The sequence below is a fragment of the Zalophus californianus genome, chromosome 15 (assembly GCF_009762305.2).
Source record: "Zalophus californianus isolate mZalCal1 chromosome 15, mZalCal1.pri.v2, whole genome shotgun sequence".
In the NCBI taxonomy this organism is placed as follows: domain Eukaryota; kingdom Metazoa; phylum Chordata; class Mammalia; order Carnivora; family Otariidae; genus Zalophus; species Zalophus californianus.
The window spans coordinates 11,070,154-11,093,860 of NC_045609.1; the positions used below are offsets into that span (position 1 = coordinate 11,070,154).

The window sequence follows — 23,707 nt, forward strand, 5'->3', positions numbered from 1 at the left end:
TAGGGAATCTCAGCTATGATTTGCTCAAATATACCTTCTAGTCCTCCTTCTCACTCCATCTCCTCAGGGATCCCAATAATTTTGACATTGGAACGTTTCATGGCATCATTGATCTAAATCTGATCTCATGGGCTTTTTAGCTGTATCCCTATCTCCTCGGCTTCCTTCCTTCCTATCAGCTTATCTTCTAGATCACTAATTCTTTCTTCTGCCTTATTTACTCTGGCTGTTAAGAGTATCCAGTTTAGACTGCATCTCATTCATAGCATTTTTAAGTTTGGCCTGATTAGATCTCATTTCTGCTAATGATTTTCTCAAGCCTAGCTATTGACTTCATAATTGCTACCCTGAAGTCTGTCTCTGACATCTTGTTTGATTAGGTCTGTGGCAGAGGCCACTGTCTCTGGTTCTTTTTTTTGTTGGGGGTTCCTCCTCCTCCTCTTCATTCTGTTGAGGGATGGTTGAGGGAATGTACAGAGTCCAAAATATCAACCACGACTCAAGCAAGATACACCCTAGGAAAATCCAGAGCGGTCGGTAGCCACCACCAAAAAGACAAAGCCAAAATGAAATGCAAGAATAAAATTTATAAAATTAAAAAAAAAATTTAGAAAAAAAATTAAAAATTTTAAAAGGGAGGGGTGAGAGGAAGGGGGGCTATAATCTCTCAGTGTGGACAAAGTAGGGTGTTTCAGTTGTTCATGGGTGTATTTTGTTCTGTTTGTTAGAGGACACTACTCAAAATCACAGGGAAAGTAAAACTTGTATATATATTATATAAAGGTAATGAATAGGGAAAAAGGACTACATTGAAGCATATATCTATAAAAAACCATAGGTGTGAAAAAGTATAAGTTAAAAACCTATGAAGTATGATATATTAAACATCTAGTTGAAATGAGAAAAAGTAAAAAGAAAAAACAGAGGGAAAGGGAGAAGCAGACTCCCTGCTGAGCAGGGAGCCCCATGCGGGGCTCGATCCCAGGATTCTGGGATCACGACCCAAGCCAAAGGCAGTCGCTTAACCGACTGAGCCACCTAGGCCTCTCCCTTTCCTTCTGCCTGCCCCTCTGCCTACCTGTGCTCTCTGCCTCTCCGTCAAATAAATAAATAAATAAATAAATAAATAAATAAATAAATAAATAAATAAGTAAGTAAATAAAATATCTTAAAAATTAAAAAAAAGCGTAAGAGAAAGAATAAAAAGAGTTGTATCTGAAAACTAAGCCATGAGGCAACGACTAGAGCTCAATATACTATTTCCCCTGGTGTTGGGATTTTACAGTTTTATGGGAACCATAGCGTTGTTTTCCTCTCCTTCTTCCAGGTCTTCCAGCCTGTCTTCTGGGGGAGGGGCCTGCGGCACTGTTTCTCAGTTAACGCTGCTTGGGTAGAGTTGCTCTGCCCCCCCCCCCCCCCACCCCGGGGGTGCTATTTTCCATGGAAACCGGTGTTTTGAGCTTTTGTTCTCTGGTGACTTTCTGCACCTCTTCTGAGAGTCAGAACAAAAACGGCCCCACCCAAACCTCTGTCCCAGAGCAGAGAAATTGCATTCTGTTCTCTTCACTAAACCCTCCAAAACACAGTCTCTGTTTCTGTAAGCACCACTGAAAACCGTCACCTCCCGTAGTAGTGCGTGCCCACAATGACTCTCAGAGGTCGATCCCACGAACCTGCTGCGTGTCCCTGCCCTTGGTGCTTCTAAAACCTCCAGTCCATCCCGGGTTAGGCACGTGCACCGCCGCCCCCTGCAGCTCCTGGATCCTGCCTGAGGGCTGCTCTTACAGCCCTTTCCCAGCTGCTACTGCTTGCTCTTCGAGGTATGCTGGTCCCCCAGGGCAGGACGCTTTTGTGCTCAGGTGTTATATCACTTTCCAGGTGTCAGCTTAGGGCAGCTCCCTCCCCCTTCTGTTTTTCTTCTGATATCTCCCCACAGACGCACGACTCTACCCTTCCTACCTTGCAACAGGTGGTGTTTTTCTGCTTGTAGCGATCCAGATACATATTCTTACATCTCAGGCTGATTTCGTGGGTGTTCAGAATAGTTTCGTAGATATCCAGCTAAATTCAGGGGACTGGTTGAAATGGGGTACCCTACTCCTCTGCCATCTTGCCTCCCTGTCTTGGATTAAAATTGATGCTAAGTTTCTTTTTCTCAGAAATAGCTGTGTTCAGTGGTGCCTTCTGAAACCAGCTATTCATTTGATAATCACTTCCAGAATTCTCCTTATCACAGATGCAGACTGTCGGTGGGCACTGGTGACATTTCATCAAAGCTTCTGTACTAACCGCTTTCCGGTTTCATTTTTGCTGGGTCATAAAGAACCTGTTATTTTTCAAACCATTTTGGCCACAATAGGAAAAAGATTAAACAGAAACCTTGCTTTTTAGAAAAAGCTCCAGCTCTGCCACTAACCAGAGCTATGGCATTTAACCTGCCTAGAGTGCTCACCTGAAACATGCTTGCTCAAGTCTTTTCCGTCTCTAATGTTCTAGAAAGCCTCAAATGTTACACATACAAGGAAAGTAGTGCTTCCGCTGCTGTCTCCGTACTGAGTTGTGACATTATAAATACTGTGTAATTTGGGGAACGTGGAACTCAACCTACTTAGCTACCTGTTTAATACTCGCGTTAGCACACAATTGAATATTATGGCTCTAGATGATATGATAGTGTCAGACCTTGTCCCATTAAGAAATGTGTTATTTATATTTACGGCCATTAAAAAACCCAGGTGCCATGCATGTGCTTGTCCCAACATGGAGACCCTCCTTTTCCAGTTTCTGTCCTAGGTATTGCAGACTGCTGGACAGAAATGTCACCAGTAAGGGGACAGGGAGGTCGTCTTCTTTAGCACACAGTAGATACTTATAAAATAATCTGGAGAATGTCTAACTGTCCAAAGCTTTCCATGTCAAGTTATACCAGGCTTAGGTAAATGTATTAAATACATTTTTTTTTAAAGTTCTCCTTTACCGTGTCCAGAGTAAATGAAGCACTCACCACACTGACCCAAAGCCCTTTCCAGCAATGGCAGGGGTCGGGGGGAGGTATATTGGTATATTCACCCAGAAAATTAGAGTTTAAGGAATAGGAACACTTACACCAGGTAAAGCAAGACAATGGGGAAAAAAAGGTATCACTTTCATAGATAAGCGTTTACAGTCAGGAAGAAAGTATTTTCATTACAATATAACTTTTAAATGATGTTTTGAGAGGCTAAGAACGGCCTCCTGCACATGAGAACTAATGAGCATCAGTCCAACGACTAAGTACCATTTAGTGCATTTGGAAAACTTCAACTGTGATTCTACATTTGCTTGATGGAGTTAGATCAAGACATGTTTCCGGGGCAGGGGGCAGTGAGAAAAAGAAACAAGAATGGCAGGAGAATGTGAGTGTCCAGATGGAAATATGTAGACATTATAACGTCTGTTGTGAAGGTCTGAATAGTTGTATAATACAAATGCTCTAAAGGGATTACATTTCTGGAGCTTGAGTCAAGCAGTCGTGAGTTTAATCAGAGAAGTGGAGAGCCTCATTGACTTCATGGGACATTTCCTGGGAGAATTAGTAATGCTGAACCAGAAAAGCCCCTTCTTCCCTTGAGGCCTTGAGAAGGGAATGGAGAGGTGACCTCCCCTAAGTGTTGGCCATGAGGAGGCTGGGCAGTGGGTGGCTTTCTAATGTGACTGGCTCTGCTCCCTTACTCTTCCTTCAACGCTGATGCCCAAAGTCTGTGGGTGGGGGGAAAGCTTCCTTTCCAGAATTCAGTCTTTTTCTTGCTTCTCTGTGAGCACTGTCACCTTCCCATGCACTAAAGCCAGGAGCGATCAATTAGAGTCAACAAGTCTGCAAAATCCAGGCCGGGTGACAACTAGGCATTTGTTCATTCACCTCTCACCTGTGCTGTTGTTTCATATCAAACCTGCCTTTGTCTGATAAATAGAAGACCTGAATCTATGAGCAGATTTTATGTCCTGGAGAAATATTATTCCTGTTTTCTGTGTGCTTCCTCTGCGGTGTTTCCTGGCAAAGGGGAACATGCTTTTATGTTTTATGGGGCCGATCTGATTTATTTTATTCAGACTCCTGGGAAGCTTAGAGTACGTCCCCTGGGCAGGCTTGGGAGTTCCCGTGGTGTGGCCAAATTGATTCCCCCTTCCTTCTCCCAAACAAAAATAATACCAAAAGACAAATGCAAAATCTAGGTACCACGGCCCTGGTGGTGTGTCAGTAAGGTGACAAATGACAGGTGATACCCAGCACAGTGCTTGGCACACAGTGAGTGTTCAATTAGTGTTTTGAGTATTTAATACACCCATTCCTAGTGTACCAGTTCTTTCATACGAAGGCAGAAAATGAACCCCTGCTATTACAGGGAAACATTTGCCCCGAGCAAGGAAGAACCTTATAGAGTGAGAGCTGTATAAAAGTTGAATGATTTGGGAGACAGTGATTTTTCTGTCATAGGTGGTTTTAAGGAACTTGGGATGGCCGCATGTCAGGGAAATGACAGGGAGGGGGTAGGGCATTCAAACTGCCTGCTGACTCACTCTGGCTCTGTAATCCTAAAGGCGGGAACTTGCTTAGCCACAGGGAAATCTCAGTTGTTAAAGGCTGTATGGCAGGGTTTGCATTGCCCTGGACCCCCCCCCTCACGTTATTAAAAGCTCAAGATTTTATAAAGCCTCCCCACTATAAGTGAAACGGGGAAAGAAGAGAGTGAGAACGTTAGTGAAACAGTTTAATCAGAGCAGTTTTACAATTCTAAAATTAACAAGCAGACTCGTAATAAAAGAGCTCCAATGTTTGCAAAATGATCTTGCTTCCATTCTGAATCTGTCTTTTTATTTGTAAAGATAAAGCATTACATTTAAAAGGACTCAAAATGGAGTGATAATTAATCTGTGTTTTTTTTTTTTTTTGATGCAACTGATGAAATCCCTGAATGGATATTGCTTCAGCTTTGATATTAAAAAATGGCCTGACAAGAAGTCCTTAATCAGCAACTGATCACAGGTGGCCAAAAGAAAGAGAAAAAAACCCAAAACTACTGTCAAGTTTATAATGTATCACATTGTTGGTGGATGACACTGGCTCCGAACGTACAATTAAGCCCACGACACTTTATTACTATGAATATAATTATCATGAATGTTCTCTCACGTTGATCAGCTTGCTTCTGGAGGTTTTCTTTGTTCTTTTAAACTTGCATAATAAACATGCAATGAATTATTTCTTTTGAAAGTATATTTTTTTTGCAGTCTTTTTGTTTTCATACAAAGATTTCATAAAGTTGCGTTGTTGCATCAGAGCATTACCAAAATAAGAGCAGGAGCACATGGGGAGGGTAAATGTGAATTTAGCGAATGAGAAGAGCCTCCTCTCATCCTGAGACAGGCCACCCGTCTTTTTTTTTTAAAGGTGCGCACAAACTGCTTTTCTTACCCTCCCCCACCAGAGAAAAGAATAAAGAAAAAAAAAAAAACCCACAAAATCAATCTAAGGACAAAAAAAAAAAATCGACATAAAGAAAATAAAGATTTTTTTTCATGCACATATCTTCTGCATAGCTCAACCCACATATAGTAAGGCACTATTTCCCTTCGTAACTGGTGTCCACGGCAATCTCTTAAGTGCTACAGTGCTCTGTGACCATAAGAACGTTCCTTTCAGGATGGTGAAATAAAGAGGCTGGGGATGAGTGTGGCTGTCACGCTTTTATGTGACTGTCCCATAGCTCAAGGGGACTTCCCAGGAGTCTTGGAAGGAAATCAATCTGTTGGCATTACGTTTGAGAGTGTCCAAAACGGTGTTCTTTCCAGAGTTCCTAGTTTGTCTGTGTATGAGTTTAGGTTATTCTTCAGTCTTTATTCTCAAAGAAAATACACAAGGTGGGGGGGGGGAGCACAGTCAGGTCTTCAGAAACAGAGTTCACTGCTCCCAGAAAGCATAGAATGCTGGCAATTCACAAATTCAGCAAGATGTTTCCAAGAGAGCAGAGAGAGAGCAAGGGAGAGACTGAGACAGAAAGAGTGAATGTGTATGTTTTGGTTTTCAGAGGTGATCTGAGTCTGAGTCTAATTTAGCTGGTCCTCATACTGTTTCCGGAAACAGTCCCCTGCTGGGAAAAATTCCCAGCACCTTTCTTGATACATCTTCCAAACATAAGATTCCTGGAAAAGTAAAGGAAATGTATTAACATCAGGTCTTTCCCCAGAGTCTGTGCATTACCGCAAAACAGAAGACAGAAAGAAACACAAATTTGTTGCACGTATATGTCAGACATCTAGGTAACTGTGTAATTATACATAATTTACATGATTGGAGAAGCCCATATTCATTTAGGGAGCTCCTAACCATACCAGACCTCACTTAATGCTATTAATAATCAATCTTCATCTGGACCATAATATAATAATGATTAAAAAACCTATTTGTGGTATATGATTTTAAGAGTTCTTCTACAGATATTCCTATTAATTGTATCCTTCAAATTCAAGCTGTTAACAACTGGAGGCGGATATCTGCAGAGGCAGAATTTCAAATACTTAAGGAGAACCTTAGACATTTCATACACAATTATTTTTAACTGACCCGAATACTGTGGGTTGAAGTTCATCTGAAATCATCTGCTATCTGATTAAGCAATCAAGGACATTATACTTAGCAAAACCCAAACTCAGCATGTTCAGCTAATACAAGCTTAAAGTTTTTATGTGAACTTACAGTTTTACTTTTTCTACAAAGAGGATCTTTGCACACTCATCCAGGATAACAGGAATTTAAGATACTATGACTAATATCTGAAAGCAATTCCAACTCTTCATGTTTCATGCACACGTATTCCCACCATGTAGGGATTCTCTATCACTTCTTTCAGAAGATGGTGTATGGTCACTGTTTACCTACCTGTCCTGTGTGCTCTGTTTCATCTTTGTTTATGAGATACATCAGAAAAAACCTACAGATACAGAGAGACTAATCAGAGATGGATGGAATGGAAATGTCAGCATACACAGATACTTCTGATCGGGCTACATGGTAACTCTTCAGACTGTCGGCAGGGCAAAGAAATGGATCAAAATGGCAAGGCAAAAAAAAAAAAAAAAAAATGCCAGGGGAAACAAAAACTTAACCTTTTTTAAAGGTAGTTTTTTATTCACTCATGGGCTAGGAATCACAATCCCCACTTAGAAAACCAGGGATCAAAAATTTTAAATAACTTGCCAAATGCCCCACAGCTGTGAATTCCAAAGCCCACTTTTTTCTTTTGCTACAAAGCTACTCTGCATCTCTTCTGTTTGATATTAAAATTGCATTAGAAACTAAGAACTACATTTTACCTAACTGCAGTTCGCGCCAGTCGTCAGCCACAGCCACATTTCTATGTGTTTAAAAAAAAAAAAAAAATGGAACTTTTAACCATGTTAAAATCTAAAGAGATAATAGTGCCTTCAAGAGATCTGTAGGTCCTCAGAAAAGAAAAATGGAGATTCACAGATCTCTAGGAAGCAGCTGGAGTCTTCCTACTGGACACGGGAAACGTGGCCAGGGCTCTCTGAGAGGCTGAGCGTGTATTCCATTTACTCTTTTCCATCTTTCCATTTCATGTTCTAGAAGGTATCATTCACACGAAGGGCTGCAAGTTCTTTATGTGAACCTCCTCTTGAGGACAAGAGAACCACTAGCTGGGGGTCCCTCTCTCAAAGCCTGAGCTCGAGCCTATGAAGAAAAGGAAGCTGCTGCATCTCTCTCCTGTTTCTCAAGCTTGCTGAGAAGGGGGCATTGGTGAGGCGGGGGGGGGGGGGGCCTAAGAGTCTGAGACAGGCACACTCACAGGTAATTGGCCAGGTTGTGTTCCTGTAAAGTGTGGGTTTCAAAGCCATGTGGCACCGTGTCGAAGTAGTCGTTGCCTATTCCACAGATGAAGCATTTGGTCTAGAAGACAAAGGGAAATACTAAAATGTCCGATTTCAGGAAGCAAAACAGAGGAACGCACAACTCACCACTTAGGAGCAGCTGTTTGGTTTACTCAGTATTGTAGATGGTCATGAGGGAAGGCTGTGCCAAGCACGTGAATATTAATGTAACTGTTGCCTCAACTGTATCTTACTGGAGGCTTAAAAGCATAGAGCATAATGAGGGCCATAAAGCGCTGTCTTTTCCTTATTTTCTCCAGCCTAAGTGAGAATGCCCAGACTTAGCGATCACTCTAGTTCACGACGTTGACTGAAGTTATATCGGCAAGACTCTGTATCCTCGACTGAGACCACAAACTTGGCACCTACCTGAACAAAGTCTGATGGCCCAGGGGAGAAAGGCACAGATGACTCCCATTTGGGGAGGGCCAAATCAAATACCAAGCTGTGGGGTATTCAGTCCATGCCTGAGAGGGTCTGCTGTGTGCCAGGCACCATGCTAGATACAGAATTAACCAATGAACAGGTACTGGGGTAACTTTCTACTCTAGGGATGGGGGTGCTGCTCCTTCTGCACCCTGCCTGTTCTCACCATATCTCTTAGAGCAGCACCTCCTCAGGTCTGCCATCCACAGGACTGGCACACAAGACCCAGAGAAGCAGGCTTTTTTATTATTAGAATTTCATAGGTATCAGCTAGAGTGATTTTAATCATTGTGGCCCTCGTGTGGCTCCAGATGCTCATCTTCCTTGCAAATTAGAAACTGTTTAATACCATTGAAGACATGTTTACGATGCCTTAGATTCTAGGGCCTCGACTCGAGATGATTAAAATAATTTATTAAATTCTCTCTGCCTTATTGATCAACAACTGTGGACAGCAATAGGTCTTTATAGCACTCGGTGTCTTAACTAAACAGGCTCACACGCAACAGTTCACTCATGAACCTGCCCCTCCTCTGTGTTACCTCTTGTAGTTACTCTGGGTGTAACTGAGCCACCATCCGTCTGGTAGCACATGCTGGAAATCTGAGCATCCTCCCTGCTTGCTCCAAACCCTTCATCCTCTGCATCTGGCCACTTCTCACCCACTTCTCACGCCAACCCCGAAGTACTGCTTGAATCCATCTGGTCCCTACATCTTCGGTGGATTTCTTCAGCAGGAGCCTCATAATCTCCTGCTGAAAAAATGCTCACAGCCCGCTTCCCTGCCCCTGATCTCGCCAGTTGCTAATGTACTCCCCATGTTTTAAACCATAGTTCTCTTTGTAAAATGTAAACCCCCGTCACCGTGCTTAAAACCCATTTCTGGTTTTCCACAGCCTCTAAGTTACACCATAAAGTTCTCCTTTGAGTTATTAGAAAGGGCTCAACATACTGCTTTGCAGTTGTCTGTTTACTTATTTGTCAATGAATCCATCGTCTTGAATGGGCGGTTCTCCCACTCCTTGAGGGGTGGACGGTGCCATATTAGTGTGCATGCACCCGGAGCCCGCCACTGTTCCCACCTAGCACACTGGTCAGGGGTATGTATTGCCCAGATCCGAAAGAGGCCAAGGTAGTCACATGGTGCTTATGTCGTCCCCCCACTTTCTCCCGTAGTCATGATTCTTGGATAAAGACAGTAGGGGAAACAAGTGCCCACAGCAACAAAGCTGAGCCAGACACGGAAAGACTCACCTCCATGTCTTCTTTGACTTGCTCCTGTTGGTCTCTTAGTTCTCCAAAAGCATCAATAATTAAACCTAGTGTTCAATAAAAACACACTCTAATCTTTATCAACCAGAGAAGAATTATTAAGTTCACAGCCCCTTGGCTAATCCTTCCAAGGAAAGGGAAAATGGACAGCCACCGGGAAATGCTCAGAATGTGGTACAGGTTGTGAGCACACACCCGGCAGTCTCTCTTTGGGGGCAGGAAGGGGTTTCACAATGAAGGGATAGAGCAGGAAAAACCCTTCATTACCTTAGCACATACAGAGGGTATGTTTCTCGCTACTTCACCCTGAGAAAGAGCAATTGTGATTTCTGGTTGGAAAGCGCAGAGAACTCCACTAATGAGATTTTCAAGTACCAATTTGGAAATCAAACATTACCATATTAACTGAGGAACATGCCTCCAATCATTCTTTTCACAAGTTCCTGGCAAATAAACTCGCCATCACATTATTAACTGTGTCAGCCAGGAACTAACCGCCCTGTGCTGTTTTCCCTCGGACCCTTTTCCTTCTCTGACTCACTGGCTGCCCCTCTTCCAAGGGATTTACGAGTTTGCTCTCTTATAAAACACATCATTGTTACACGCAATAAAGACATAAAGGATGGACTATGAGTCCTTTAAACTTGTTCATGTGCTTTACTGGAAGAAAACAAAAGTCCTGTTTTGTGACCCGTAGAACCCAGAGGATTATATCACGTTCATAGACATTTAATTCAAGCCAGGATCGATGGATGAAGATAAAGATAACAAGACTGATTTTTCTGAGGGAGGAAAACACGACATTCCAAGTGTCCTTGGAGTAAAGGGAAGAACTGGTGGGTCAATGCGGTACTCTGGTTTCAAGTGAGGGCTCTGAGTTTGGGATTCCAGCCCTGACACTTCTTAACTGTGCACTTTGGCCAAGCTACTTAGACGTATTATGGTTCAGTTTCTTCAGATGTAAATAATACCACCATTCTCACAGGATGCATGAGGGTAAAATGAAAACATGTCTAGGCACATAGTAGATATCCAAGGACGATCGCCTTAAAATTGTTTAGGAGGCCCTAATTGTGCATTAGGTACGGCCTGGGTACTCATATATATCACTTCTTCAAAAGAAAAAAGAAAATCTTTTCAATAATACTATGGCTGCGAGATTTATATAATGCCAATTTGAAAGACCCAAGGGAGTTACATGGCTCACCCACCCAACATTTTAAGCCAGTCAGTGGCAGGGCAGAGAGTCAAACTGAGGGAAGTGCTCCTTCTGCCAGGTTATGGGAAAGGGGTCCCGTATCCAACCTCCGCATGGTCCCAGGGAGTCCCATGCTGCTTCGATTCTTCCCTCTACAGATTTTGAATGAAGGAATCCTGAAAAGAACAGTTCTATTTGGCTCTTCCAGAAAGCACTTGACATCCTTACCCTACCTAACCGTTAGCTTAAACAACAGGTGCCTTACATTCTAGATCCCCTTGCACTTCAGTGAAGACAATGCTTAGCTTACCTTGTATTATGGCCAAGAGAATGACAATCACGAAGAAGAAGAAGGTGATGTCAAAGATGATTCGATAGATTTCATATTCATCGCCCGCTGGGTCCTCGATTTCATCACCAATACCTCCTCCAGCACGTACCCCAACATACATGTGGAACATATAGCACTGCGAAGGAGAGAAAGGGTCACTTCTTGGAGGAACACTGCCTGTTTTCACATCCAACAAAGCTAAGATTCTCCCTCTAGTTCCTAGTCCTCACTCTGGAAACGATGGGAATCTTTGCATTCTACCTTGCCTCTTTTTGTTTCAGAATCTGTGATTGTGATGCCAACACTTGGCCTTTACACTCTGCGGCTGTTTAAACAAAACTCTGCACTGCACACTCTGCTTAGCACCTTCTGTCACACTTGGCGGAGAATGAAAAATACCTCACTAGAATCTGGCATAAGGTAATCCTGTTAAGATCACACTGAAGTCCACAAGACTATGCTTAATCACCCTATTCGTGTTTTTAGCATAACAGACATAGGAAAGAGGAAGTAAGAGCCCAATGTATAATAAGATGGACTCTCAGAAATTAAGCTAGGAAAAAACAGACCTGATAACCCTCGCCGGCCCCTCATCTGTCACGTATGGAATGTGGTGCTGAAATTTTTCTACTCGAACATGAAGAATAACAAAGACAGGGGAAAGGCAGGGAGGAAATAACAGCTCATTGCTTAAAGTGTGAAACATTAAAGCAAGCAATAGTAAGTACAGCTCCAAGTGCCCACTGCAGAAAAGGGAGGGGTTTCTCAGCATCAGCACTGTTGACATTCTGAGCCAGACCATTCTTTGTGTGGGATCTGTCCTGTGCATTGTAGGGTATTTTAGAAGGATCCCTGGCCTCTACCCACTTAATGCCAATCGCACCCATCCCGAGGATAACCAAAAATGTTTGTAGACATTGCCAAGTGTCCCCTGGGAGGCAAAATCACAACAGTTGAGAGCCAGTGGCTGAAAGCATCCATGATTTATCTTTATTCAGGATAAGCTCATACTCTCCATGTTGGCGCCTCAGATTTAGTGACACTTCACCCCTCTCCGATGATCAGTCATGGCTCCCAAACACCACCCTCCATCCTAGCCACGCCCCTCAGATAAACTATCCCGGGTTCTAGGTCTTGGTTTCCACATTCTCATCTTGAAAAATAATTTCACTTTTTTATCCCATCCCTTTCCCCTTCGACCCTCAGTTAATCCTTCCTCCATGAGACCGTCTTAAACTGTTCCCAACACCCTGATCTACCCAACCGATGTCACCCACCAGTACAAGGCACATTTACCCACTGTCTGCCATGAGGAAGGGGACAAAGGCCTTGCTTGACACAGTTCTTCTCTTAGGGAGACATCACAATCCCCTCGTTTTCTTCTGCATTTCTGGCCATTCCTTCTCAGCCTCACTGGCCACTTCCTCCTCATCTCCCTATCTTTTCATGAACCAATGCCCTAGCACTGGGTTCTCTGACCTCTCTTCTGTTAGGACACTCCCTAAGGGAGTGTGCCAGGTGCCTACTTAAGTTCTCATCTCTGTGCTAAGTACTCTGTGCTAATTAAAAACATTTGTTTAATGCCATGGGGTCTCCTTCCTGAATTCCACACCTGTATCTCCAATTTACCTATTTTTGATGCTTTATGATCCCTCTCACTCCGCTAGGATTGGCTTCATTACAAGAACTATTTTGGTTACTGCTCTCTTATCAGTGCCTAAAAGAATGTCCAGCACGTGATAGGAACTTGTAAATCACTTGTGGGATGAACGAGGAGTGAAAGGTCATGACTGATCAGTGTTCTCATGGAGACTTCACTGCCTTGACCTATGAACCTCAAATTCTCAGATCACCTTAAAAAGCACAAAGAGCAGGCATAGGACCAGCAGCAAGGGGACACCAAAATGCTTATAGTTCAACAGCTAATAGTGATAGATACAGATAAAAAGTTTCTTGGGTCAGAGGCCTGGAATTTAAGGAACAGAATTAAAAAAAAAAAAAGACTGGATCACTCAGAAAGGAAGTCTGTCAGCCTGACACACAATGAACAGTATCACAAGGCAGCTCTGCACTCCATCCCACCCCCCAGCCCCCCACCCCGTCTCAAGAACTGTTCTGGAGCTCAGGTACGGGGTCCTTCTTGCAGAGAGGCCCGGAAAGTCATTCTTTAGAGCCCAATGAGACCAATGTTGCCTAAACCAAACTCTGCATCTGGATCTCCTAGAGGCATAAACGCTGGGGATTCCTGGTACCTCCTACTGAACCAAACTCTGGAAGTAAAATTTTGAAGACAGTCATTTAAAAAAAGTATCCCTCCAGACACTGCATTAATTTCCAATAACTGTGTGTCTAAAACAGTACTTGAAACCCAGAACAGTGGATCTGCAGAAAAAGGAAATTTTATTTTCACTGTATACTCTTGCATACGGTTAGGATTATTTTTACCGTAAGCATTTATTTTTATTAAGAAAAAGCTTGGGTTGTATGTTTTTCTCCAAATCTGTCTTCTTATGTGCTTAGTCGTGGCCATGGGAAATAGATAATTATTGCAGCTGCCTACTCTTTACTTAGTGAACTAACATAGGCCACCCATTCCTGGCTTCCCCATACTTAGCTTTGTTTGTACTCCCCTCTCTGGGCTGGGGACTCAGTGTGGACACCCTGCCTGGCTCTGGTCTGACACTTCTCCATATCCAATTCTGGCCCTCTGGCCCCCACACTCATACTATACCCATATTGGGCCAACAGTGTATCACTGCCACTCCCCATCCAGGTTCTGGAATGTCCTAGCTCTCCAAGTCCTGCTTCTTTGACATGGAGGGGATGAAGATCATCTAGCTCCTTTTTGCTAAATCTTGCTAACCAAGACTTTGGATTATAATTTGGCTTCCAACATGGAGTTTGTGTTTACTTGTGGCACAAACTCTTAACGAGTAGGATGTTGGTATTCTGACTCATCCACCTGACTCTTAGGAGCCTGGTTAATAGGAGTCTGTCCTCAAGAGAATGATTCATTTTTATTTTCTAGACATGCACAGCTGGAGACAAGACCGTGGAATGAGGCTAAATTACCAAAGTAAATGTCTACTATTTACTATTCTCAGATTTTCAGATCTCAGTCATCTAGCCTCTCCCAGCAATATCCCGGTCTCTCTGCTCACCTTCGTTCTGTGACAACTCTGACTGATGACCAAAAACGGACACCACCATATTTCAGTAATAGACTTATGGCCATGCTGAAGAGATAGGTAGTCTTACGGATTTGATTATTTAGGCTTAATAAGATACATTTTAAAAGAATAAAATGCATGGTTCACCTGTGGGATTTTGATACTGATTTTACCAACCTTACCCTTCACAACCTGGTGAACTAGTAGGTAGATGGCTGCTACGGTGGAATATGAGATAGTGTGGTAAACACCTGTGAACCTGGGGCCGTCAGGCTTTTAGTTGTCAGGTTATCATTCTGCTCCTGAAAACGGAAAACCTCTCATTCAGCTTCCTTTTCATAAAATCAGCTCAAACCTGAATGTCAGAGCTGGAGAATGGAAAGAGTAATTCCAGGAGACAAACAGATGTACTCTGAGTCACGAGGAAGGAAGGTGCCTGGCACTACAAACAACTAGAAATAGTTGTTAATTCTCAAGATTTACTATTCTACGGCTTCTGCCCCAGTCACCCATCTCAATGGATTCAACAGCTTTAGGAAACACGGAGGAGGAGCAGTTGCTGAAGGATTGGTGAAGATCCTTACAAGATCTTTATCCTGACCAAAAAAAGGGAGGCGGGGGGAGAAAGAGAGATCGAGACAGAGACACATTACTTGTTGTGAGAGTAAAATAAGTGATTCAGAATTGGGGCGCCCGTGTGGCGCAGTTGGTTAAGTGTCCGACTCTTGATTTTGGCTCAGGTCGTGATCTCAGGGTCCTGGGATTGAGCCCTACCTAGGGCTCCCCACTCATGGGGGGCTTTGTCTCCCTCCCCTGGCTCCTCTTGCTCGCTGGCATGCTCTCATTCTCTAAAATCAGTCAATCAATCAATCAAAAAAAAAAAAAAAAAAAAAAGCAATCACCTAAGCTGGTAATTTCCCCAGGAGTGACTAGTTGTCTCAACCACCTGGAAAGTTTGGAAAGTTTTTTTTTGTTTTGTTTTTTTCCCAAAAATACACAGGTCTTGACACCTTCCCTGCAGTTTCTGATTCAGGGGATCTGGGGGTGGCCTCACTGACCTGTGGATTCATAAAGAGCTGCCCTGAATCCTCTGTGCATTGGAGGTTGAGAACCACCCCTTTTGAGATGAACGTCTTTATTTATGCCAACTCAGTCTCCCTGGCTATCTAGCTGCAATCATCTTTCTGCCCAGGACTTTGGAACTTTGGATCATTTTTCACTTTCTCCTCCTATCTTCTTGGAGAGGAGGTTCAAATTCTCTCAGGATACTGATGGCTTAATTAGATTGTCAGGCTCAAAACACCATGATCCTAAATAAGTAAGTAGAGAAAGAGAAAGAAGGAGAAGAAAAAGAAAAGAGGAAGGAAGAGGAGGGGAGGGAGGGAGGAGGGGAGGGGAGGGAGGAAGCCAGCCAAGTCTGAAGCATCACCTAGTCTGAAAAACTGCAGCTACAGCGCCACCTTCTGTTAGGTATGAAACACTGGCAGGTGAACCAAGACCCTGTGAAAACCTAAAATGTTCCTACAATACCCTAGGAAACAACCAGAAATAACAAAGGCAGTGGAAGCTCAGCATGATGCCCAGAAAATAGGGCATGAGTGAAGAAAACCTATCTCAAGCAAACAATACCAGGCTTCCCCCTGTGAAGACTAAATGCTAGAGATGATAGAAGGATTCTCTTGTGAGAAACACATGAAAGAAATCAAACATGACCACCTCCTACTCCAGCCTTCTGTCTTGCTGGCTGCTTGGTTGTGCTAAGCCATGACTTCTGATGAGCACTACCATAAGTGATCAGTTGCATTTTACATGTTGTTGGCTTGTTCAAACCTCCCTGCAGGAGTATCAGCATGAGGCAAATTAAAAGGTGTTTTGAGACCTAACACTGTAAGGGAAATCTAGGTCATGTGGCCTGTGATGCCACGGTTTTTAAGAACCATCAGCTAGACTCGGGCACGTGCAAAGCTACGCAGCCTCCCCTGTGGTTGGTCCTCTTGACAGCCATACACAGGACTGGCAGCCGAGATGGTGCTTGTATCTTGGCACTGAGTCTTCTTTTGCAAGAAAAACACTTCTAAGAGGTATCCTTGTGATGCCCCCAACCTTACCCCAGCCAAAGGCAAGACAGAAAGCTTGTCATGCGTAGGAATATAAACACGCACAACAGAGCTGGTTGTAGGTAGTCTCACTGGTAAGAGCAGAAACCCCTTCAACCGAGCAAAATCCAGGCTCAGTCCTGAGCCCATAGTTGAAAATATCAAACAGCTTTATTTCCTCCTCCTACAGTGAGGCGAATTTGTCTGCCTTCTCCATACATGCCCCATGCAATTGGTGAAGGCGGTTAGTTGTCTTCCTAAGCCACCTCTTGTTCAAATCACGCCTGGATTCTTCTCATAATAAGTACGTTGGCAAAATTTACAAAAGCAATGGAAACACATACTGAGAGTGATATTCAAAATGTAGTCATCCAAGGATACCATTAGGATAATTGAACAGGGTCACATCTGACTCATGATGTTAGAAGAGGAGACCAGGATGTTGCAGGGGTCCCACTGTGGTAGGAGACGGGGTGGGGAACAAAGGCCCCACTGTTCCTATTCCCTAAGACAGGCCACTCAGTACCACTCCCTGAAGTCATCCCGCCTCTCCAGCATCCTTCAGCAGTGCATGAGCACCATACCCTCTGAGAATGAACGACCTTAGTAAACCTTCTGACCTGGGGAGCGTGGACTTTGAGATTTAGAACCAAAGGGGAAGGGGTGCGAGGGGGGTTCTCCTGGAATAGAAATGAATCTCCCTGGAGTCAATGGAGACACAACGGCCTGCTGTTACTATTTACTGAGTTCCTTTTGTGCCTTGTCGCTTCCTCCAGCCTTCCGATCCCCTCCCTGCCTCTAGCCACCTGCTACCCCTAGTCTTCAGGGTCATCAGGTAGAGAAGCAAGGTGGATATTAAAAGCAGCTCCCGGAAGAGGAGGTGAAGGATCTCGCAAGTACTTCCTTACTGATTGTAAAGTGTTGCATGTTCGTGATTCTGGTGGGTGTTATGCTACCAGTGACCAGTCTCTTTACTGTTTATTCTCTCCCTAATCTGTGGTCCTACTCCCTGTAGGAACCCTTGTTAACAGTTTACTACGTATCCTTCTAGAAACACTGTATCCATATCGTAGCATACCCAACACGTGCATTGTAGCGTGTGTGTGTACGTGCGCGCATGCGCACAATCAGGATCTTACAATACCGTTCAAGATCTTGCTTCGCTCCGCTTACAGGCAATTTGTGTGTCTTTCTATATCAACATGTGCAGATCTGTCTTATTTTTAAATAGCTACTTACTTTTCTGTGGTATGGATTTGCCATATTGACTTAATTGGGACTCTGCTGATAATTTAGATTATTTCCAATTTGTGATTAGCAGCAAGTATCCTTGAACATACAGGAGCATATTTGTAAATAAACATTTAAATCAATACTAGCAGGGGCACTGACGAGGCAAAGGGTAAGTACAATTAAAAATGTGAGAGATCTTGCAAAATATCTCTGAAGTCATTGTGTTACTTTAAATTCCCAACAGTATTCATGAAAGTGCCAGTTTTCCCGTCAATTTAACAACTGTGGGTGTTAACAAACTTTAATATTTTGCAAACCTGACAGGTAAAAAGTGGCAGTTATTTGTTTTGAGTCGCATTTCTTTAATTACAGTAGAGGGTAAGCGTTTTCCCAATTTATAAGCTGACTGAATTTTACCACCAGTTGTCTGGACATAGTCTTCATTTTTCTCTTGGCTTCTTTATTTCCTAGTGATGTGATAAGGACTCAGTAAATTAAGGACACTGGCCCTTTGTTGTAGTGTTGAGTATATTTTTCCCAGTTTCTCATTTGTCTTTAGATTTTGCTTATAGTTGTTCCTTCTTAAAGTAAGTTTTTAAGCTTCCATGCATTTTAGGTTTTATGTCATACTCAGAAATACCTTTTCCCACAAAAATTGTTATTATTTCAAAAGTCAAATTCTGGGTTTTTTTTGCATTAAAATATTTGTTCCATTCAGGATTTATTTTGATTTAAAGAACTAGGCTGGTATCAATTTTTATCTAAATTTCCTCAAAAGCACATCCGTAGTACCAATACTATTTATTGAATTCTTTTTCATCCATGATTTCAGAAGCCACTTTTATTGCATTTTTAATTTCCAAGTGTGTCTGAATGTATTTCTAGACTATCTTGTCCTATAGATTTATAATTCTCTAGTTCAAAACCTGCCTGAAGTACTAGTTTTATAACATTGGTTCTCTCTCACTACTCTTTTGGGATGTTTATATTTTCCAGAGTAATTTTACTCTCATTTCGTTAGTCTCTTACCCCACTAACCCCGTGGATGTAGGTATTTTGATTTGGTGCTCCATGAAGAATTCCTATCCTTTCAGCTAGAGGTACATATTTCCAATCTAGGATCTCATGTCGGGTAACTTCTGATGTGCCATTTTCAGAGAGGTGGGTTACAGAACAGTGATAGGCCAATATGAAAACTTTCCCATCCGTTGATTTTAAAACCAAGACTAAAAAGATAATTTAAGCCAGGATACTGAATATAAAAGCAAAAACTCACAGTTCTATTAAGAGATTTATTTTTGGACTTCAGTGACGTCAGTTAATAGCATTACGGTGAACCAGTCACTAAGGCTTCAAAATATTTTCCGAGGAAATAATTTTACCTGCTGTCCTGGAATCTATGAACCAATAAGCTGAAGTGTTGACATTAATCCTTCCCGTTCTAAGTTCTTTATGCAGGAAATTTACTCATTATCAGGTTGGTGCCGCAGGTGTGCAAAAACAGTAGAAATGCTCCTTTATGTTTCATAAACTTTTTTTTTTTTTTAAAGGGCCACACAACTTTTTACTGTGTATGCTGTTTTCTCTTCCACATGGCTGAAGAATGACTACACAACCATTTGGATTGAAGAAGCAGGAGAATTTTTTCATTCACATGAGATCAAAGCGAACTTACCGTTAGCATATCATCACATTTCATATCTGGAGTATCACCATCTTCACTTTTATTGTAGAATTTTCGGAAAAAATTGAATGCCACAACCGTATATAGGTATACGACAACAGCCAGTAAGCCAACGGTTAACACAAGCTGGAAAGCAATGTGAATTGAACGTGCATTAGAAATGCAAGACATATATGACTGGCATATTTGACATCAGGGAGGAGAGCTTTCTATGAGCACATAGCTGGATTTATTGACTGGAAAGTAATGGAATCCATAGCTCACTCCCTATCTTCCTTACCCCGCAGGGGGTGGGAGTTTATTTTCATATTCTCTTTATTTTATCAAGTTTTCAGACTATGTCATGCAAAACTTCCCTACTTAATTGGCAGCTGGAATAGTATTAAACTCTGATTTACTTTCATGTCCAAACTGATCATGGTATGTCTATGTTGAAAACATGACTTTCACCAAGTTGGTGAAATATATTTCTATTTTTATCACAGAAACTCTAAACACACCAAAATGCATTCTCTTTTCTACTTCCTCTGACTACAATGAATCCCTATGTTCTGGACTGTGGCGGCATACATTAAGTTGTTCAAAAATCACTTTATAATTATCTGGAGAAAACATGTTATCTGAATAGAGGGCTTAATTCACTTCTATAAGTTAAGTACAATGCCACTGTAAATTTCTGCGTGTTTTACCTATAAGGACTATGAAGCTCTCTAGATTTCTGCAAATGAAAAACTGATAGCTCAAAAAGAAAAGGAATAATCACAGCAAAATTTTAGAAGTTAACTGAAAGTAGTGCCAGACCTTTTGTGTGAAAATACACAATAGGTTCAGCATCTCCAGTTCTTTAAATATATTAGGAACTCAATACTGTGAATGAATAAGCATAGTACACTTTTTTGCTAATGTCAAACATTCAGAAACTAAAATGGCATATATAAGAACAATGTGTTGAAATTTAGGAAACTAAAGATCATGATAATTTAACTGAATCATGTGAATTTAACAGTGGGCATGGTTCAAGTTTTTTGCAGGGGCACGTATTTAAAAATATGCTGGATTATAAAATTCTGGAAAAGGACTCTGTTAAGCCAAATAACTGACAGAGAATGTGTTATCTCTCCCAGTGGACACTTGATAGAGAATGAATCAATTAATACATGCTTCTACAGTAAGTTTATTAATAATGAAAGTTTTCACATTATAGTTGGGCTCCATTAAAACATAAATCGATTTATCTGGAACTAAGCCATTATTACGTAAGTACTCTAAGTATGACCCTGTCAAGTATGAAACATTATTATTTTTTCTGCCCAATTTAAAAGTAGAGAAAAGAATACCTGGATATCCACTTTTGAAATATTCCATTAAATTAAGAATGTGGCATCTCGTGTTTTATTACTATTACAACTAGTGCCTCAGGATGCTACAACACATTTTGGTTCCCTATGGTATCAAATGGAGCAAATATCATATTGGGAAAAAATTAACTATTTCCTGGGCGTGTTTCCTATGTGCCGGGACCTGTGCTAACACCTCCACATTTACGTTTTTATTTAATTTGCCCCCAAACTCTAAAAGGCAGGTACATTTATTGTATTCATTTTACAAAATGAGTAGAGATTTAAAAATGTTAAGTAAGTTATCCAAGGTCACTCAGCGAATCCGTCAAGCCAAGACTTGAATGTGGGTTTAGGGAACTCTTCAACTAATAATCCTCATGGTTTATAAAAGAAAAAGTGCAGATCCCCCATTCACAAAAATCTTTACAACTGCATATTGCCATTGGAGGTTGGGTTTATTTGGGTTAGTATATTATTTGTTGGGATTTTTTGGTTTTTTACAGGAGGGAAAAAAGATCAACTTTTACCTGCTTGCCATTGTGAGTTACTGACGACAAGATGGTTCTTAGTGTCTTGAATCCCATAGCAATGTCAAGAAGATGAGCGGCAAAAAAAAGTTGTTATAGTGTCCAAGAACGGACATAGTCATATACCAGGCCAGGTAGAGGAAGGACTGAGAAGACAAAACAGGAGGGAAGCATATCAGAATATAGAATGAGTGACTACTGTCAAAAACTACTCTGATTTCATTCTACTATAATCACTTCATTTACTTCTTAGTCTATACATTTATATCATTCTAAGTAGTTACATCAGTTTGTGTATTTTGTTTTCCTTTAGTTCTGAGAGGTTCAAAGTCATTCTCTCCTTTATATCAGAGAGGGTGTTCTTGCGAATCTTCCCACAGAGAAAGTTTTATTGACTTAATATTTGATAGCAAGGGATCTCCACTTCCGCACTACTGATAGTTTACCCAGGATAATTCTTCGCTGTGGGGGACCATCCATGTAGGATGGTTAGTTACAACCCTGGTCTCTACCCACCAGATGCCAGGAGCTCCCTCCCTAGCCTTGGCCACCAAAGATGTCCCCGGACATTGCCTAATGTCACTTGGGGGACAAAACTGCCCCCGCTGGGAGCCCCTGCTGCACAGTCAACCAAAGAACCAACTTTCCTTCCCTCTTTTCCTTTCCTCTTTCATTTTTCACTTACTTACTTAATCAGTGTTTGTTGAGACCTACTAGTTACAAGAGATTATATGTGGTGTCTTCTTAACCAAGCATCTCACTTCACGTGAGCCCAAACAAGTCGAGGAGAAAATGCAAATACTATTTAATGTCACTGAACACTATATAATAAACCTAACGATACGACTGGTACTACCTGTAGAAATCTCGATTACAATCAGTGTGAGGGATTAACTTTACAGAGGCTAGAAAATGTATATATTTTTGAGGGGAGGGGAATGAATAAAGTAGAAGGAAGATACTGTGATCATGCTTACTTTTTGGATTACAGTCTCTTGGGCAAAAGGCATGTTTTGCCAGTGGGGTCGGGAGCTACCTATTTTGGGAAGGGGTGGAAACCTTCCTTTTGACCAGAATATATCTTAGACCTTAGAACAAAAACAAGATGGGGGGGGGGGGGCTGAGGGAGTACAGAGTTTTTATGGGCAGCTTGGGGCTGAAGTTAGAAACCAGGCTGAGAAAAAGGAAACGGTATTTGAAGAAAGACACTGAGATAAGACTATGGAGAATGTGCTCAAGAATGACAGTTTGGCTTTAGAGTGAGTTTCTGTTTCAGGAGATGAGAGTCTGGAAATGTACAGCAGGGTTGGAAGGCTTTAAGGCCAAGTGAAGGGATGCAGGCACATCTTTTGGCCCGTGAGAGCCCCTGGAGCATCATACAGAATAATGGTGTATGAAAAGCAGCATCTTATGAACGTGTCTTGAGCACCTGCCAAGTGCTGGTCACTGCCCCATATATTTGTCTAGCAAGACCCCTGGTAAGTAGGCAATTTTAGCCCCAAATTTACAAATGAGGAAAGTGGGCTCACTCCGGCCAAGCTCCTTCCTGAAAGAAGGTGTAAGGGGCAGAGCCATTCCGTTAGGAGACCACTGGACGACCCCACGGGTGGGTGAGGTTATGAGAGCCATGACTGGCAGCAGAACTGGCCAGGGCAGAAGGGAGAATCACAGAGGACGGAAGAACAATCCAATCAGGCACATAATTAAAGGTGTATATTGAAGGAAAAGGAGGAGTCCAAACTGGTCATGGGAGTGTAGAAGATACTCAGGGATGGAGGCAATGGCAGATAGGGGACTGCATTTAGTGGGGAGGACAGGGCAGGGTACATTTGTCACGGGACTTCTGGATGGACACATCTAGCAGGCTATTAAGAAATGCCAAGGGGGCGCCTGGGTGGCTCAGTTGGTTAAGCGACTGCCTTCGGCTCAGGTCATGATCCTGGAGTCCCTGGATCGAGTCCCGCATCGGGCTCCCTGCTCAGCGGGGAGTCTGCTTCTCCCTCTGACCCTCCCCCCATCTCATGTGCTTTCTCTCTCATTCTCTGTCTCTCAAATAAATAAATAAAATCTTTAAAAAAAAAAAAAAGAAAAAAAAGAAATGCCAAGGGTGAGGAGCAAGGACAAGTTTGTGTACGTAATATGAGTGAGAGGCCTAATACAGGTGATAAGCTGAGCCAAAGATACATGTGTAGACTACACAGGGTCTCTGCTTAGCCAGATTTAGCAAATAAAAACAAAGGCTGCCCAGTGACAGCAGAACATCAGGTAAAGAAGAACTAGTATTATTATTACTTTTTAAGATTTTATTTTTAACCGACTGAGCTACCAGGCAACCCCCCCCCTTTTCTAAAAGATTTTATTCATTTATTTAAGAAAGAGCGAGAGAAGATTTTAAGTGATCTCCACACCCAATGTGGGGCTCAAACCCACAACCCCAAGATCAAGAGTCCTATGCTCCACTGACTGAGCCAGCCAGGTGCCCCAAGAATAAGTAATTTTTAGAT

The 23,707-nt window shown here is 42.2% G+C and overlaps 1 protein-coding gene across 1 annotated transcript in view; it reads right to left on the minus strand.

Annotated features, from left to right (window-relative positions):
• Positions 1–4,735: 4,735 nt before the first annotated feature.
• Positions 4,736–23,707, minus strand: part of RYR2 (ryanodine receptor 2) — a 732,757-nt gene continuing 713,785 nt past the window's right edge. Inside the window, 8 exon segments of the mRNA XM_027588196.2 lie at positions 4,736–6,180; positions 6,917–6,968; positions 7,845–7,945; positions 9,607–9,671; positions 11,133–11,289; positions 19,328–19,462; positions 21,204–21,292; positions 21,295–21,349. Of these exon segments, the coding sequence (XP_027443997.2) occupies positions 6,085–6,180; positions 6,917–6,968; positions 7,845–7,945; positions 9,607–9,671; positions 11,133–11,289; positions 19,328–19,462; positions 21,204–21,292; positions 21,295–21,349 (750 nt within the window). The 3' untranslated portion in view covers positions 4,736–6,084.